The 18,507-nt window shown below is 38.4% G+C and overlaps 3 protein-coding genes across 5 annotated transcripts; all 3 read left to right on the forward strand.

The window, feature by feature from the left end:
• Window positions 1–394: 394 nt before the first annotated feature.
• On the forward strand, window positions 395–5,949 carry LOC143448221 (monocarboxylate transporter 12-like). The gene is made up of 8 exons (XM_076947848.1): window positions 395–883; window positions 3,656–3,799; window positions 3,896–4,071; window positions 4,194–4,311; window positions 4,431–4,616; window positions 4,722–4,849; window positions 4,931–5,159; window positions 5,251–5,949. The coding sequence occupies exons 1-8, from the start codon at window positions 703–705 to the stop codon at window positions 5,385–5,387; spliced, it is 1,299 nt and encodes a 432-aa protein (XP_076803963.1). The 5' UTR covers window positions 395–702; the 3' UTR covers window positions 5,388–5,949.
• A 1,588-nt stretch (window positions 5,950–7,537) lies between these two features.
• Window positions 7,538–12,637, forward strand: LOC143448220 (monocarboxylate transporter 12-like). The gene is made up of 8 exons (XM_076947847.1): window positions 7,538–10,448; window positions 10,550–10,693; window positions 10,768–10,943; window positions 11,066–11,183; window positions 11,304–11,501; window positions 11,637–11,764; window positions 11,845–12,073; window positions 12,191–12,637. Exons 1-8 carry the CDS (start codon window positions 10,268–10,270, stop codon window positions 12,325–12,327), a joined length of 1,311 nt encoding a protein of 436 aa, XP_076803962.1. The 5' UTR covers window positions 7,538–10,267; the 3' UTR covers window positions 12,328–12,637.
• A 1,678-nt stretch (window positions 12,638–14,315) lies between these two features.
• On the forward strand, window positions 14,316–18,490 carry LOC143449920 (monocarboxylate transporter 12-like). 3 transcript variants are annotated; one of them, XM_076950256.1, is made up of 8 exons: window positions 14,316–14,651; window positions 15,595–15,738; window positions 16,074–16,249; window positions 16,574–16,665; window positions 16,727–16,944; window positions 17,559–17,686; window positions 17,775–17,932; window positions 18,137–18,275. In XM_076950256.1, the coding sequence occupies exons 1-8, from the start codon at window positions 14,471–14,473 to the stop codon at window positions 18,138–18,140; spliced, it is 1,101 nt and encodes a 366-aa protein (XP_076806371.1). In that variant the 5' UTR covers window positions 14,316–14,470; the 3' UTR covers window positions 18,141–18,275. The 3 variants fall into 3 exon arrangements, with proteins under 3 accessions (XP_076806371.1, XP_076806369.1, XP_076806370.1); XM_076950254.1 differs by having other exon boundaries at window positions 14,319–14,651; window positions 17,775–18,003; window positions 18,137–18,490; XM_076950255.1 differs by lacking the exon at window positions 15,595–15,738 and having other exon boundaries at window positions 14,319–14,651; window positions 17,775–18,003; window positions 18,137–18,490.
• Window positions 18,491–18,507: the final 17 nt, after the last annotated feature.

Below are 18,507 nucleotides of genomic sequence, written 5' to 3' on the forward strand. Positions count from 1 at the left end.
TACCGAATTGTGACGTCATTGGGGGGAAGGCATGACCACGTCAACAAAATTCTTTTATGAAAGAAATACTGCATTTATTATTTATTTGTTTCGTCAAATATTTAACGTTTCTTATGCGTATATACAGTAATAAGCAATGAAATGTCAGATAGTTGTCGTCATTGTATTCGTTTCAACTATCGTATACATACGTTATTTCCGCTTGAGTTAACCGGCATCCGACAGCTAACACGTTAAATGAGATCGCGGCTCCACAGTCCACACAGACTGCCAAGCATTGCCACTGCATGCAATGAATCATGTCGGTTTTGCCTTTGCTGCCGATAGTGTTGGGTTGCTGTAACAGTCTATAGCTGAAAAGGTAAAGTAAACAGATGCTGCTTGGTACGTATTACAATCATGTCGTATTAGGGAAAGTAGTTTAGCCAGATCGGCAGCTAGGCTACGGGCTGCTGAATCAAAAAAGCTGTGTGCAATGATAAAGATTGACTAGGAAGTTATTAGTTTAACTATGCGGTTTACTAATGTCAATTTAATCTGTAACCGGATAAACTGGTCTTCGCGTAAATACGACCGAACGAACATAGATCGAAAAATGACAATGAAATTTTGCTGATCGTTTAAAGTTTAGACGTCATTGCATTGTTTGTTTTTGACCAGTGTTTTTTTAACCTGGAAGTTAATTTAAGAAAAGTTTCCGAAATGGGTTTAGCGAACGTAGCTTGGTTAGTGCTGTTGTCTGCTGCATATGCCGGCGGTCTCTGGGCTGCGGCCATAAGATGTTACTCCACTTTGTACCAACCTCTGATGTTCGAATTCGACTTAAAGTACGGGGACATGTCCTGGTTAAACGGTTTTTTTCAAGGTGGTTACGGACTTGGAAGTAAGTTGCCGCAATGCCAACCCACGGACCGCATGCGACTCATCCAGTTGAGCAATTTGTGGGCTGCGGTTACGTGGTCTTCGTGGTTACATAAGCCAACTAATATAAACTGCTCGTTGTCGAAAATACCATAGTTGGTGAAAATTGACCGAAAACGTTTTCATCTTGAAATGCAATGATTGAGCTGGCCTGCCACTCAAACGGCTTTCATTTAAAAAATGACGTAATTTTTGGTCAAATTAACTGTTTGTTTTTATAGCTGGTTTATACATATATCTTTTGATTGATAATTCACCATGTAACAAAAATTTAGTTGTGACGATTTTTTAATATTTTCTGAAACATATTACTGAGTAAAACATATTTCTGGCAATTTTTTGTCTCAAGTGTTGTATAAAAATGTTATTTCAAGCTTTTTAAACTTTCAGCACCCTGTTTTTTCTAACTCTGATTGTAAATTCGTTATAACATTGGTGCAGTCACTGCAGTGTGACGTCACAATGGCCCAACATTTTAACTTCATAATTGTAGCCTGTATCGTAACAATGATCATTCTTGGCATAGTCTCAGTGAGCCAGTATACCAGGGTTGCCATATTGGCTATTTTATTGTTACTGGTATCTTATCAGGTTAATTACAGGTAGCGTGATTCTCGATAAATTGAGGGATGTCATCATCACGTAAATGTAAGCTGTCTGCTGATTGTTTTTGCTATGTCTGTGGTCTATACATTAGTTTAAAGCAAGTGAAATACAGAATAAATGTAAAAGCAAAGTTTTCTTACGCTCATGAAATGTATTTTGGCATGAAAATTGGTGACCAAGATAAACACTGGACACCTTGTGTGATCTGCGGAACATGCCGATCAAATTTGAATGGCTCGCTTAGAGGAGACCGGCATTCGATGCCATTTGCTATTCCGAGAATCTGGAGAGAACCCCAAAATCATACAGATGACTGCTATTTCTGTATGGTTGACATTTCAAGGTTTAGAAGAACTAAAAACCGACGTGACATTGTATATCCTTCTATACCGTCTTTTACTGCACCTGTTCTGCATAGCACTGAGTTGCCACTGCCCAAACCACCGAGCAAAAAAGCTCCAGAAGATTTAGCAGGGTCTGAAGATATTGAAAAAGACTCCGATGATGAATTCAACATATCTCATACAGACATGATTTCAGAACCACACTTCCCAAGCCAACAAGAATTAAATGATTTAGTTAGAGACATGGGGCTCACTAAGTCAAATGCCGAACTTCTGACTTCAAGGTTGAAACAATGGAACTTATTATATTCGTCATGTCGATGTTCTTTGTCGAGAAAAAGGCATGAAAGATTTTCAAGGTATTTTTCTGTGACAGGCTCTCTTTGCTTTTGTAGTAATGTTGATAACCTTTTTGAAGAAATAGGAATAGCTCGATCATGACCCAAAGGAGTGGCGCCTATTTATAGACAGTTCTTCCCGAAGTTTGAAATGTGTCCTCCTTAACAATGGAAACCAGTATCCATCTATACCCGTTGGCCATTCTGTCCAAATGAGAGAAGATTACAAAAATGTAAAGTTTCTTCTTGAAAGTATTAACCATGCTAGATACAACTCTGTGGAGATTTCAAAATGATTGGGTTCTTGAAAGGATTGCAAGGAGGTTATACAAAACATTCTTGTTTTCTTTGTTTATGGGACTCCCGAGCTGACACTGAACACTACTCTAGAAAAGATTGGCCAGAGAGAACGTTTTTCGTTCCTGGCACACAAAATGTGAAGCACGATCCTTTGGTTGATTCGGAAAAAATTTTAATGCCTCCTTTGCACATCAAGCTTGGCCTTATCAAGCAATTTGTCAAGGCCATGAATAAAGATGGAGATGGTTTTAGCATATTTCTGCCCCTTTTCCTTTTTTGTCAGAAGCTAAGAAGAAGGCTGGAATTTTTACTGGGCCGCAGGTTCGACTTATGCTCCAGTAGTCCAGTGTAAAGAACTTGAAAATAAAATGACTACGAGAGAAGCAGAAGCATGGAATGCATTTCGAGAAGTAGTTAATTTTTTTCTCGGTAGTAAACGAAGCGATGACTATAAAGTTTTGGTGAACAATCTGATGGAGGAATACGAAAAATTGGGATGTCGTATGTCCTTGAAAATACATTACCTACACTCTCACCTTGATTTTTTTAGTCCAAATATGAGTGTGTAAGCGAAGAACATGGTGAAAGGTTTCACCAGGACATTTCTGATATGGAAAGAAGATACCAGGGAAGGTGGAGTCGCAACATGATGGGGGTTTATTTGTGGTCATAATACGAGAAGATTTCTCAGTTCATAGATGCAAATCACGCAAACAAAACCACTTCTGAAGTTTTTTGGAATGTTTGCAATATGGATCCTTACATAATGCATTACTAGGCTATATTATGGACAATACTTCTATGTGTTAGCGTGTTTGTGAGTCTTATACAAAATAATGCTTGTTAATAATGAAAAATTTTGGGTAAAATCAGAAAAAGCGATATTTCTTGAAAATTTAGGACACTTCAGGGAAAATATTTCCATTTTTGTGATTAGTTCCGAGTAGCAAAACACAATACACAAACATTTTTATGCAACTAAAAATTTTGCAAAATTTTGTTACATGGTGAATAGGCTAATAAGCCGTAACTAACAGGATTTCCAGAAAAATGAAAACACAATAAAATATGCCTACTCAAACAAAATGTTACGTCTTTGTTCATCAAATACAGCCAAATAAATGAAATCTAAATCGTTTTTTACAGATCTACTTTTCCCGGTCATTTTCAAATACGTCACCTTCAAAGTTGGAGTGATGACGTCAGTCCTTGTGTCATCAACCGCCATATTAGTTTCTTCTTTCGCTGTAACGATTTGGCAAATTTACGTTTGCTGTGGATTAGTGAACGGTAAGAAAAAATAAACAAGTTTTATTGAAGACTTTGTTTACAAAAGACTTGGCTTATTGCCAGGTCTATTTGCTACTGCGCTTGTTTTCTGAACAGGTTTTTGCATCGCTGGTTCCATTATTGGACTTTACGGAGAAGTCGCTCGTTGTTTTAACAAAAATCGCGAAATCGTTTACCAAGTTGTAGGCAGTGGAGCGTCCCTGGGCGGGTTTATCTTTTGTCCCCTTTTCCAACTTCTAATCAACGTCTATCACTGGAGAGGTGCATTATGGGTAAACCATCATCGCCATTAAAGCCACTTCTTGGCTTGAAAATTTGAAATAATAACTAAAAAGATTTCGTGGTTTTCACTGAGTTTCACTTCCTTCTGAGTTTAATGGAAATATTTCTACAGATTATTTCGGGAATTTATCTTCAACTAGCAGCCGGTGGAGCCATTCTAGGATTGACTTCAACTTCTACCGAGAAGAGTAATCCTCATCAATCTGCAGTCACTGAGGTGATTGAACAAGGTGAAATAGTTTTAAAACTCTTCTTACGTTGCAGTGAGAAAGATGAGTGGTTATTTTATCTTTAAGCTGCAGTCGACTTGTAACTGTCTTTCTCTGGGACCAATTGTTTTCTTCAATAGAATCTTCTCACAAAAGAGCTACCAAGAAAGTTCAAGATAACGGAAATTCACTTATTTCTCATATTTGCAACAAATTGGATTTGAAACTGTTTCTTCGAGTTGAACTTTATCTTTACGTCTTGGGCTGGTTTTCCTTTGCACTGAGTTTCTATTCCGCTCTTCTCTTTATGATTCCATACGGAAGCAGTGAGTTGATTTGATTTAAACTTTTCTTGCGTGGAAGTGGCATCCAGGCATATCTCTGAACTCTTTTAGGATTCATTGCATTTTCTTAACTATACTTTCTCGTAGAAATTGGCCTGACCGACATTCAGGCTTCTTCGCTCGCTTCAGCAGTCGGTTTCGGTGAACTAGGGTCAAGGATTTTCTACAGTGTCGTCATGAACAGATGCCCTCAATCTTATAAGTACATATTACTGGTAAGAGTGAAAAAAGCTATTATCCGGGGTCATTTGTTAGGTTGACCAAATTACTTTACCACATGTTTGTGTTCGTTTCAGTCAATTATTGTCGCAACGACCAGCATTCCATTCTTTGGCCTGGTGACTTTGAAGTCCTACCCCGTCCTCCTGACAATTTTTGTAGTCGTTGGCGTCATGGGCGGTGGCATGGATGGCGTTTATAACAACCTCCTGATTGACATCTTCGGTGTAGCCTTGTATCCATCGGCGTTAGGTTACGGAAATGTCATGTCCTACCCAATGGGAATGCTAGGAACGGTGTCTTTAGGTAGAAAAACTTGTGTGCTAAGTTTCAACAGCAAGACAACTTTTCAAAAGATTTAAGACAAAATGATAATTATTTAATCATTGTTTTTCAGGATATGCCATAGACATCTACGGATCGGAAACAATCGCTTTTATTATTGGAGGTTGCTCTCTGATGCTCTCTAGCGGTTTTGTCTTATTATTGAATCAACGAATCAAAAAGCTAAAACTTGTGAACGGTACAGAATAACGTTTGAGCCCTTATGACATCACCAACTACAGTTAGTTGGAGCTCGTTATAAAGAAACCTTCTCTGTCACCAGAATATTGCCCATGAGCATATGAGTGAAGAAATGAAATGTCAAATACGAAATACTTTTCATTGAATTTGTTTTATGCAACAATTATTTCACCCTTTTAGCTTATGTCAACAAATGCTAAGCTTTGCTCATAATCCTTCATGTTAAAATTGTCCACCTTTTACTGTCGGTGTGTTATAAAACTAGAAATATTCACATTAATTCCTAAAATTGCATGACTGAATTCGAAAATTAACAGTAAACTCTCATGTCCGAACTCCGTAAGAAACTAATATCATAAAATCGGTGCAAAAGCTTCCAAAATTAAAGACCTTATAGGCTACAGACCTTTTAGTGCGCAGACACAAAATTTCTTATAAAAGTGAGTGTAATGCAACCTAACAATAACCGTTTCAAAGTTTGCCGCTCTGTTCGTGTAATCTCGGTAGTCGGTTGTGTATTCACAATACTATATACTCAGTATTTGTTCCAATAAATATTGATGAGAGTGTTGATGATGTCGCTGGTGTGCTGTCACTGTGGCTACCAACAACAACCATTGACTGACGAAAATGGGTCAAAGTAGCAAAAAAGGAAGACAATCAAAATTTTTTACCAGCACTTTGCTCCAAATAAGGTTGCTGTATTAAATCAGCAACGTACAATATTCAACAGTACAGTCCTAGTAATTTTCAGTTACGTTACGCTACGTACGACTAATATAGCCTACCACTGCCAACCTTTCAAAGCTTCCCTCTAGTTACCAAACTTACCAATTTTAGAGTATCTATCAGAATCTCGTTTATTTAAACACAATACACTAGTGATATACATTCGCTTTTAATCAATCTACAGTAACCTAATCAATAACCTGGTAAATTGGTCGCGGCACAATCGGTCTACGGCCGAATGAACATGGACCACAAAGTGACTAAACCTTTGCTGATTGTGAACAATATACATAGAAATACAAACTATACCAGGGCTTCCCAAACTTTTTCGCTCGCGACCCCTTTCAAATTTCTGAAGTTTTCCGGGATCCTTCACGTTTAAATTGATTAGCAGTGCGAAATATACATTAGTCATTAGTGACATTTATTGAGATGCAAAGACTGAATTCAAGCAACCAGAACTCAAAGCCTACTTACTACTTTACACATATGTAGGCTACTGGAAACAAAAAAGCACACACATTTATTCAGTGTGATTGGTGCGACTGCTTTCTGCTACAAAGCAAGTCCAGCCGTGGCTCAATATCTGTTAATGCTGGTCTCAAGGCGGTTTCAATGTTGATTAGGCTGGAACGATATTTTGTTTTGATTGTATTTTATACTTCGTGTAAAATTGGTATACGCTGTGCGACCCCTGAAGTTCGTTACGCGAACCCCAGTTTGGGAAGCCCTGAACTATACTATACAAAGAAAGGTGCTCTTGATGGGTCGCTAGGTGGTAGTAGAACAGTTGTATACTATATTTGCCATTTAGCTTACTACATTTAATTGCAGGCTAGACGAAAGCAGTTACCATGGCAACTATACCAAGCAACATATCTTACAGTGCAAACTACAAATTATGTTTCAAAGAAGTACTGTAACTGGATTCGAAATACTGAAACAACACAGTTTGCGATTGTTACAGAACTGCAAGCGTGCAAATTTTTAAACAGTTGATATTCCACAAACACCTTGCAAAGTTAGTGGTTTGGGCCTGGCATGCAGTAGACTAGCTGACAGATACCGTTTCTTACATGAAGTTTCCTGCATCGTCTCCGCGGTTACAAACTGTTTTGTTAATTGAATTCAAACTGGCATCCATTGCTTGGTAGCAATTGGATCTCAACAACTACGCTGCAATTGCAAGATTCAGTAAATAAACAAAATACCCTACTTCAATTAACTTATTGCGACTTAGTGAGCCGTAACCAAAGCGCAAGCGCAAAATTCTCCAAGAGAATAAAAGAAACTAAATTGACATCATGCGGAAAAGAGAAGCTTCTCTTTTTTTGTTGTTTGTCCTTTACGAATCGTATCGTTTGCCTTTCGCCATTGATTTTTTTATAGGAAGCGAGATGTATGTCACTAACCTAGTTGTGGGCAGGTCAGGCAAGAACTTGTATTTTAAGCTAAAGGTCAAGTTGAAAGCTTAGGAGAGGTGCTAGTGCCAAACAGTCAATTACATTTATATGTAGGCTACGTAGGCCTCTGTTCGAGTTATAAAAAGAATTATATTTTATCATTGCCGAAAAGTTTTCCGAACCTCACATCTCATTACGTTATTGTTGTGACGATTGTTATCTTGTCTTTACATTCTCAAGACTTGTAACACATGCTGATAATATTGACCTAACAGTTATGACGTAACCATCGTCGAGCAAACAGTGAGCGAGAAAGGCCAGAGATATTTGGTACCGTACATACAGCCTTCACATTTGTCGCAATCACGGCTAGCATTGTAGAATGAAGTTAAGCGCAAAACGCGGCATGCACATTGAAGTTTATACGAGCCACATACATCAGCTGCACGAACCATATCCCGGCCCCCAGGCTGGAGGTTGCACACTTCCGGTTTAGTCATATAAATCTAACAACAATACATGGATGTTTCGTCACGGCTAGATGCATCGAATTGATTCTACCGTATGCCGATTGTGACGTTGATTCGTATGTCAATAATTTGATTGTTGTTGAGTGTTGAAGCCTTAAAAAACATTGTTGGATAAGCTGAGGTTGCAACGGTACTGTCAAATGAACTGGGATATTTCCCAAGTTGACATGACAATAATACAAACGCTATGATTCTGGAGTGGTGGCCACTATTTTGTATTTCGAAAAAATCATTCGTTCGAAGCTGTTTTTCACAGTTTCTTGTTGGCCTAACTTAAATGTTATGACTTAGTAACCTAAATCTACCTTCTAATCTAACTTCAATAAAACCTTAAATAACTAAAATCTGTTTTGTGCATACCCATTCTCCTAACCTAACCGCTGAACTTTTGACAAAAGGCTGCGTGACCTACATCTGGTGAAATAACCACTCACTTTGGAGTCGGTAGTAAAAACCTCTTAGCGTCATGAGTGCTGGTTTGGAAATTGGCTAGACGTAGGCTGTAGAGTGTAGAGGGTTCAATGTGTTAAAGCGGCAGGTTGAATAACCGCAATGGGATACGCCGTTTGCGTATGAATACTGTACTTACAATTTTGCGTTATACAGTCAATCATTAATTACACTGGAAAAATTACCAAATAGACCAGAGCTTCCCAAAGTGAGTTACATAAAAAATTGTAGGGATTCCATAAAAAATGGTTAAAAATCGCAATTTAGTACAGAAATGTCGTGTAATAGCCTAGCCAAATTATTAAACAGCACTAATATCTCTCGGCGGAGGAAATATTTTGCTGTGGGCAACCGTCCCCACCCCTTGCCCCTCGTTGACTAGGTTGTTGTCACGTAAGTTTTGATAGTCGTGTCTACTGGCCAGACTGCAATATTTGTCGATATTCAGTTGCACCCGCACACAACCAGGCTAACATCTCAGCCGCGCATATCGTATGTGCCGCCGTGGTTTTATTCTGTTTGGTTTTTTCTGACGCTACTTAACGGGAACTAGAGGAAACATGGAAAAAAGTAGCCTACAAAGAAATATATAGGGAGTAGGCTAAGTGGTATCCGTGCAAATTTGTTGAAACTGATAAGGAAATTGGTCAACCGCGCATTACAAAAGTACGAAATTTATTTCCGCCGTCCAGTATGCAAAGAATGCAGTCTGGCCTACCAGTTCTGTTTGAGTAAGCAAAAGTTACAGTAGGCCTACTGGTTGGTAGCCTAGCACTTAGCCATCACAGTTGGCACGGCAAAATGAACAAACAGATATAGTAGCCTACTGGTAAGGTAGTTAGTTGGAGACGAGTGCATACACGATTGAAATTAGTGCATAATCTTTATATACTGTGTTTGTGTCAATCACGCTTGGCTCTCTGTTAATATATAAACTTACATTTTTAAACTATAGTGTATAAATATGATGAAACCATGGCTGAAATTAGGAAATGAAGAAATGAGTACTTCTATAGCTCCATATACTCCACACTCAGGTGTCAGAGCCCACGGAAGCATAACAGGGTAAGCGTGTGGTGCGTTGTCTCAAGTTCTCAACTGCTTCTCAAGCACGATAATACGGAACATACATAAGCTACAATAAATTAATGAATTAAGCTATAACAAACTTTGTTGAGTTGAATGCATGGACAATAATATTAGAATTCTGGCTGCTGAAGATTTCACGACCGATAGATTCGAGACTCGTTGAATTTAGCCTAAACAACTCAAGCTAAAACCACGTAACTATGATAAAGGCAAAACAAAAATCTTCGTCTACGAAGCTGGACATAACTCAAATCACTTGCGCGAGTTTAGTTTGTTTTATTGTTGCCAGTTGTGCGCTACGCTGAATTGAGTTAAGTTACGACAGGTTCAAGCGCACATTAAGTTGTGCAAAGACGTTTTCCTGTCCGAAGATGACGATTATGATACCATACATACCATACCGTCTTTCCGTGTATTGTTTATAATATTACAGTTGTTAGAGAGCTATAAAACACACTAGCGTTTGTTGTTTCTCTCGAACAAACAGATATTCTTATCTGCAATGTTTGTATGAGGTAGGAAGCATTAGCCGTCTGCCTATGTGCAGTAGTTCAGTTACGTTTGTAAATGCATTTCTCTTGTTAATGATATTGATATGAACACATTGCAGGAAATTCTGCAAAATGCATGACAGTGACGACCACCTCTTGGTGGTTTAACTTGAAAGTCAATAGAAATAGTTGCCGAGATGGCTCCAGCAAATGGAGCTTGGTTAGTGCTGTTGTCTGCTGTATATGTCAGTGGTCTCTGGGCTGCGGCCACTAGATGTTATTCCACTTTCTACCAATCTCTGATGTTCGAATTTGACTTGAAGTACGGCGACGTTTCCTGGATAAATGGTTTATTTCAAGGCGGCTACGGACTTGGAAGTAAGTTTTTAGACAGAACATTTGTGCCTTCTCAAACAAAATTTTATTAGTTGTGTTCATCACATTTTGTTAAACGATTTAGAAAAGATGTTTTTGTTCAGATCTACTATTCCCAATTATTTACAAATACGTCACCTTCAGAATTGGAGTGATGACGTCAGCCATTGTGTCATCAACTGCAATATTCGTTTCGTCATTCGCTGTAACGATTTGGCAAATTCATGTTTGCTGTGGTCTGGTGACCGGTGGGGATATAATGAACGTTGAATATTTGGTTTGTTGTTCAACCTGTCACTGCGTTTGTTTTGATTTTGAACAGGATTTTGCATTGCTGGTTCCATTATTGGACTTTACGGAGAAGTCACTCGTTGTTTCAAAAAGAATCGCGAAATCGTTTATCAGGTTGTGTGCACTGGAACATCCCTGGGCGGGTTTATCTTTTGTCCCCTTTTCCAACTTCTAATCAACGTCTATCACTGGAGAGGTGCATTATGGGTAAACCATCATCGCCATTAAAGCCACTTCTTGGCTTGAAAATTTAAAATATTAACTAAAAAGATTTCGTGGTTTTCACTGAGTTTCACTTACTTCTGAGTTTAATGGAAATATTTCTACAGATTATTTCGGGAATTTATCTTCAACTAGCAGCCGGTGGAGCCATTCTAGGATTGACTTCAACGTCTACCGAGAAGAGTAATCCTCATCAATCTGCAGTCACTGAGGTGATTGAACAAGGTGAAATAGTTTTAAAACTCTTCTTACGTTGTAGTGAGAAAGATGAGTGGTTCTTTTATCGTTACGTTACTGTTGTAGCGTTACTTGTACCGTTTTTCTCTGAGATCAATTTTTTATTAGAACTCAATCATGACATCGCGACAAAAGAAATCAAAAATGAAACACAAGGAGGCAAAACAACGCTCATTTCTCATCTTTACGACAAATGGGATTTGAAACTATTTCTTCGAGCTGACCTTTATCTTTACGTCTTGGGCTGGTTTACGTTTTCGTTGAGTTTCTATCTGGCTCTTCTCTTTATGATTCCATACGGAAGCAGTGAGTTGATTTCATTTAAATCTTGAAACTTTTGTTTTTGACTTTGTCCTGCTGGTATGGATTTGAAATGTCCAGACTTATTTCGGGACTATCCGTATAATTTCTGTTTGTTATGTCAACTACATGTTCTCGTAGAAATCGGTCTGACTGACATCCAGGCTTCTTCGCTCGCTTCAGCAGTCGGTTTCGGTGAACTTGGGTCAAGGGTGTTCTACAGCGTTGTAATGAAGAAATGCCCACACACATACCGATATGTGTTTTTGGTAAGATTTAAAAACGAATTTTCTGTCTTGGCCGAGACGTCTCTATTTAATTTAACCAAGTTACGTTCATTTATTTTCAGTCAATTATTGTCGCAACGACCAGCATTCCATTCTTTAGCCTGGTGGCTTTGAAGTCCTACCCCGTCCTCCTGACAATTTTTGTAGTCGTTGGCGTCATGGGCGGTGGGGTGGATGCCGTCTATAACAACCTTTTAATTGACATTTTTGGTGTTTCCATGTACCCTTCTGCGTATGGTTACGCAAATGTCATATCTTATCCAATGGGAATGCTAGGAACGGTGACGTTAGGTAGAAAAGTTTTCATCTATCGTTTCGTTGATTTAGTGCGTGTGCCAAGTTTCAACATCAAGACAACCTTTCAAAAGATGTCAGACAAAATGATTATTAACTAATCAGTGTTTTCAGGACACGTCATTGATCTTTACGGATCGGAAACAATCGCTTTCATTATCGGAGGTTGCTCTTTGCTGCTCTCTAGCGGTTTTGTCTTGATAATGAATCAAAGAATCAAAAAGCTACAACTTCTGAACACTGCAGAATGAGGTTTGGTGTCTTGTGGTGTCACAATCCTCAGTTTGTTAGAACTCATTATAAGGAATTCTCTGTCACCAGAAAGTTGGCCATGATCTACTATTTGAAGAACTTCCTTGTATTTTCAATGGTGCTATTGCATACGTTGTCAATTGTCAAATAAATTTGAAATGGCTATAATCGAAGTACATTTGCAATGAATATTCCATTTTTTCACCCAATATATTTTTTTACAAATGTAAAACTTATCAACGGGCGGAGTGTGTCAGTTTTATACTTTTTACTCTTTGTGTGTTATGAAAATAGAAATGTTCACATTAATTTTCACATTGTTGGTTCACAAAATTCTATAGGTGTAAAAGGTAAAAAATCTAATCTAAAGGTATAAAAATTGCGATAGACGACGCAGTGGCCGACACCCATATATTCAAGCGTTGAAAAACTCATCTATAGACATGAGACACCCGAAAGGTTTCTTTGTTTGTTCATAATTACTACGTTAGGAGATCCCTCACTGGGGTACGTAAGTCCATCCCAGGGGATTGGCGAAGCATTTGTGAATATCAAAAATAGAACACAATGTATTGCAATAAAAGAGAATATTTCACCGTAATTGTATGTCACGCTGTCCGTAGGCAAGTAGGCATTTGAGTTGGTCAATTAAGCATGGAAATAGTTGGTTTTAATTAATTAGGGGTATTATTTAAATTAGAGTTATCAAGATTCAGTTTAGTTTACTTTGTTATAAATAGCATTAAAAGCAAGATAAATAAGAAGTGAAAAACAACTTTGAGAGTGATGGCAGCCAATAAATATATTTAGAGTGTATATAGTCGTATGGAGGTGTATATATAGGGTGTGATTTGCAATACAAACTGCAACTACTGTATGATATCGCGGAACTATGTGATCAATGGTAATGTACTTGTGACTATTCAGTACTCACTGTATCTGAAGTTACAATGCCTTTGATTTCAAACTTGTGCATTTGTCTGGTAAAGTATCGTTGAACAACGAATAACTTCCTTTTGGACGTGGTGGGTTTGAAAGGATTTGACGTGATGTCATTTAGAAATTCGGTGAGTATGTGTTCTCTTCCTGTCTGCTATATTTTAATAAATGTTGTTGTCACAAGTTTGATATCTGATATGTCACTGTTATATGATGTTAAAAGTTGGAGGGCACCTAATTTATAACAACCTCTGTTCCAAACTGTGAATACAATTCCTGGATAATGACCAACAGAGCCCAATCACTAGTTCACTATGACTCAAAAATTCGGATTTTAAGGTTTCAAGTTGGAAACCTAAATGACCAAATGTGTGTCATAAACTTTTAAGAAGCTTTTGGTTTACCGAATTGAGACGTCATTGGGGGAAAAGCATGACCACGTCACCAAAATTCTTTTATGAAAGAAATACTGCATTTATTATTTATTCGTTTCATCAAATATTTAACGTTTCACAAATAATTATTAACATTTCTTTCTGCGTATATAATACGCAATGAAACGTTAGATAGTTGTCGTCATTGTATTCGTTTCAACTATCGTATACATACGTTATTTCCGCTTGAGTTAACCGGCATCCGACAGCTAACACGTTAAATGAGATCGCGGTTCCACAGTTCACACAGACTGCCAAGCATTGCCACTGCATGCAATGAATCATGTCGGTTTTGCCTTTGCTGCCGATAGTGTTGTGTTGCTGTAACAGCCTATAGCTGAAAAGTTGCAGTAAACAGATGTTGCTTGGTGCGTATTACAATCATGTCGTATTAGGGAAAGTAGCTTAGCCAGATCGGCAGGAGGTATGCTAAACGATAGAGCTATCATAGACAGATTGCTTTTTATGTAAGGTGAGTTTATATTGTCGTAACTCAAAATTCCTTTGAAGTTCTACGCTGAAAAGAAAATTAATACTTGATTGGGTTAAGGCTACTGGTAGCTTATAACGGCCTGTTTATGTGCTTTGATATATACACAATATAAAAGTATTATCTTACAACCAACAGAGCTCCTTTGTCGTGACAGGTTAAAGCATAGACTTCATAAGTTCAGGCAACCGCCTGGCAAAAATTCTCAATTAGAATATTCATGTGAAAGAGTTTTTTAATTGCTTGACCCCAACGTCTAGCATAAGCTTAAGTACTGGTATGACTTCTGCGAACGTATCTTTACTTATCCTTGCCTCTGGCGTATTTGTATGGACGCTGTGGTCGGCTGCCTTTAAATGCTACTCAACATTTTATCAATCTCTGATGTTTGAATTCGAGCTAAAATACGGCGATGTGTCATGGATGAATGGATTTGCCCAAGGCGGCTACAGCCTTGGAAGTGAGTAAAATACTAGAGCTACTGAAATACTGTCTCATGACCCTGTAAACAGGTAACCACACCCAAAAGCTAGAGTGTATTTATATTGTTTATAATATGGAAATATATTTATAAAGCAAACATTGTAATAACGGACTTTATTGGCAATTTTAATCTGAGGAATTTAATTGTAATCTTATCAAGCTATGATTTTCCAATCTGATAACACCAAACAGGAAAACGCTTGTGCTCAAATATCGTACCGAGCGACGTCACAATATATTATAGTGATTACGTTATTTATAAATTCGATAACAATCCAACTAGTTCAAGCTTCAAGTGCTGCGTTCTGTCTACTAATGCATGCTTTACGCGCAGTGTTTCCCAATGTTTTCAGTCAGCGACTCTGATTACGAGTTTAATATTCGGCAACTCTTTTTCCTGCACTCCTATGACGTAGTACGCAACAGTTGCAAGCATTTTAAAGTCAAAACGGTTTTATTTTGAAATGTGTACAATTAGTTGCAAGAAAAATGAAATGAAGACTCGCAATTATAAATATAATTTAAGAACTTAAATTAGAAATTACATTTGCAAACGTCCCTTGTGACCTGTACTGCGTGGAACGCAGCAGTCTGTGACACCGTTTAGTAAATTTACACTAATCACAGTTAAATTCATTTTGACTGTGATTATTGTGACGATTTGGCTTATGAGTTCTTATAAGAAAGAAAAATGCAGATTTGATAATGTTTACGTTAAGTATTGCCCGTTGCATTCTTTTGATGTAGCCTACAGTGTATGAGCTGTAAAGCTTCCTATGACGATTAGTTACTTCGGTTTATATCCTTTTTTTGCCAATAGAGTTCCTGTTGACATCTTCGTGACGTTACAAAAGACTCGTTACGTAATTGCAGGAAGGCTACAGCTGTTACCATATGAAGAACATTTTTACTTTATTCAGATCTGCTTTTCCCGGTCATTTACAAATACGTCACCTTCCGATTTGGAGTGATGACGTCAGCTATTATGTCGTCAATCGCAATATTCGTTTCATCTTTCGCTGTAACGATTTGGCCAATTTACGTTTGTTGTGGATTGGTGACAGGTAGGAGAAAGCAAGAATAGAAAAGTAATTGCGATTCTTCACATTTTGTGTCGTTATCTTGTGCACGGCAGAATAAACACAAGGTTTTTGAGCCACAACACTTTTGGCTTTCGCCGACCAACATCGGTGATTGAATCGAAACAGGAAATAACACACTTCCATGTAACTGGAAAGCGCTGGCGGTTTAACGCCGATTATGACAGCACGCATAGTTTACTTCACAGCAACTACCGTTCCTCATTTGTACTGTATTAGTATATATGAAATAATCTATGCCAAACGATAACGAGCAACGGACAATGAAAACCAAGTTCAATTTTTTAAATCATGAACAGGGTTTTGCCTGGCTGGTTCCGTCATTGGAGTCTTCACAATGTTGCCTCGATATTTCAAAAAGAATCGTGAAGTTGTTCTCCAAATTGCCTGTGGTGGACTTTCAATGGGCAGTTTCATCTACTGTCCACTCTTCCAGGTTTTTATCGACGTCTTCCAGTGGAGGGGGGCGCTGTGGGTGAGTCAAGTTTAACAAACTCACTTCGTAATTTATCAACGGTGCAGAGGCAGGTACGTACATGATGTTAATGAACGTGAGCAAGCTATATTATAAACAGCCACATACGGCAACGGTTCCTGGTCATTTAAGTCAATGGACGATTCAACTCATAGTGATTAAACCAAAGACGACCCGATCAACGTCTGGGGTTAAATAGTCTTCTGGTTAAGTGGTCCACTTGTTGAATCGTCCATGCGTTAAATTGACCGATCATCATACTACAGCTCCTATCAAAGCTCTCTGCCTTGCCACTGGAAGCTGCAAATGATTTTGCATGTTTAGATAATCTCGGGCATATTTCTACAGCCCGCTATTGCGGGGGCACTCCTTGGTTTTCCGCCACCAGTAGGAGAGGACGTGACATTAAGAGAAAGGTATACGTAATAATCATCATAATCATCTTTCCTTGGTGAAGTAATTGTGTTGTAATAACAGAGACTTCGTCCAAATTGAACAATTTGATACGGAGCTGAAAGAAGTAGAAGGTGGCGTTTCAAGGAACGTCCCGTGGCGTCTGCGCCTGCGTCACCTATGCATACGCTGGGATTTTGTTATATTTTTAAGACCGAACTTTTATCTTCTGGTCTTAGCCTGGTTTACCTACACGTTGTGTTACTATTCCTCTCTGCTCTTTCTGATTCCTTACGGGAGCAGTGAGTTGCTTTTACTGTTTTAACAAAATAGCTTTTGTTTAGTGTTGAAATAATATATTGCTGCAGCATATTGCTGTTTGCATTTTACGCCAAAGTTGTAAACGGGCCTCGTGCTTTCAACCCAAACACGATCCGAGCCCAAAAAATTATTTCAAGCCCTGTCATTGTCATCCTTTTCTAGGTAGCGTTTTGCTTTCTACGGGAGGTTTTTAACACTCTATGCGGAAAGCGCATGCACTATCGTGTAAAGAATGCGAAATTACTGCACAAATTTGGCAAAATATCTGAATAGAGTACTCCGCTATTCAATGGGAGAGACTCGGTACCCTAATTTAAGCCCGAACCGAAACACGGCCGAACCCAAGCTTGATCAGAAAAGCCCGACCCGATTTACAACTCTGATTCACGCAACAAATGCCAAACAGCTCATAGGCCTAATACAGTAATACATATACAAGTCAAATATACTAGTATGCAGCAAGCATGCATTCACAAAGCAATTTTGTTGATTTATCATGCATAGTGTGACTTTGAAGATATGTTCAACTATGCTTACGTTTGTGCTGGCCTACCTATAGTAAAGTTGTAAAATTACTTTTCACAATGTTTTGCAGAAATCGGCCTGACCGACATTCAGGCTTCTTCGCTCGCTTCAGCAGTCGGTTTCGGTGAACTTGGATCGAGAGTTTTCTACAGCGTTGTAATGAACAGATGCCCTCACACTTATAGATATATTTTCCTGGTTTGTTATTTTTGATGGTATATAACTCTGTCTTTCAATTTTGCCATAATGAATTAAAAAACTAAACTGTTTAAAATGAACTTTCTAGACTGGAGCAGTTGCTCTCACCGGCTTCATAGTTTTTCCTTTGTCGATATTGAAATCCTATGCTGGCTTGATGTCAGTCTCGGCCACTGTTGGAGTTCTCGGCGGGGGTGCGGATGCAGTCTTCTCGGCCATCATGATTGATTTGTTCGGTGTCGCAAAGTACTCATCTGTATTTGGCTATACTAACGTCATTACCTATATAATGGGAATGCTTGGTGTTGTCGCTTTAGGTAAATAACTTGAACTGGACTCAGTCTATAAACGGCGTGGGACGCCAATTTACCAGCGTATGCGGTATAGGCGTTACGTCCATACGTTTCCAGTGTGTGGTTTAAGTCAAACTTGTTTTTATGCATCACGCAGGTAACATCATAGATTTGTTCGGATCGGAAACAATCGCTTTCATTATCGGAGGTTGCTCTTTGCTGCTTTCTAGTGGTTTTATTTTACTGATCAATTCACGGATTAGAACAATGGCCACTACGTGACGTCAGCAGTATAATGTACTTGTGGGGGCTGAAGAAATAAATCACACTCCAAAACCTAACTGCCGAAAACGTATTAATGTCTTTGTTCTTTTACCATTGTCGTATCATCTTATTTACAACGTCTTATTAACTATGCATGTTGCTTTGCACAGTAAGAGCCAAAATATGCAATTTCCATTTGACATTAACGTCGAAAAAATCGTTTGTTGTTGTCTGATACAGAAGGCTATTTTTGTTGTGGTTTAC

Source organism: Clavelina lepadiformis, chromosome 3 (genome assembly GCF_947623445.1).
Source record: "Clavelina lepadiformis chromosome 3, kaClaLepa1.1, whole genome shotgun sequence".
Classification (NCBI taxonomy): Eukaryota; Metazoa; Chordata; class Ascidiacea; order Aplousobranchia; family Clavelinidae; genus Clavelina; species Clavelina lepadiformis.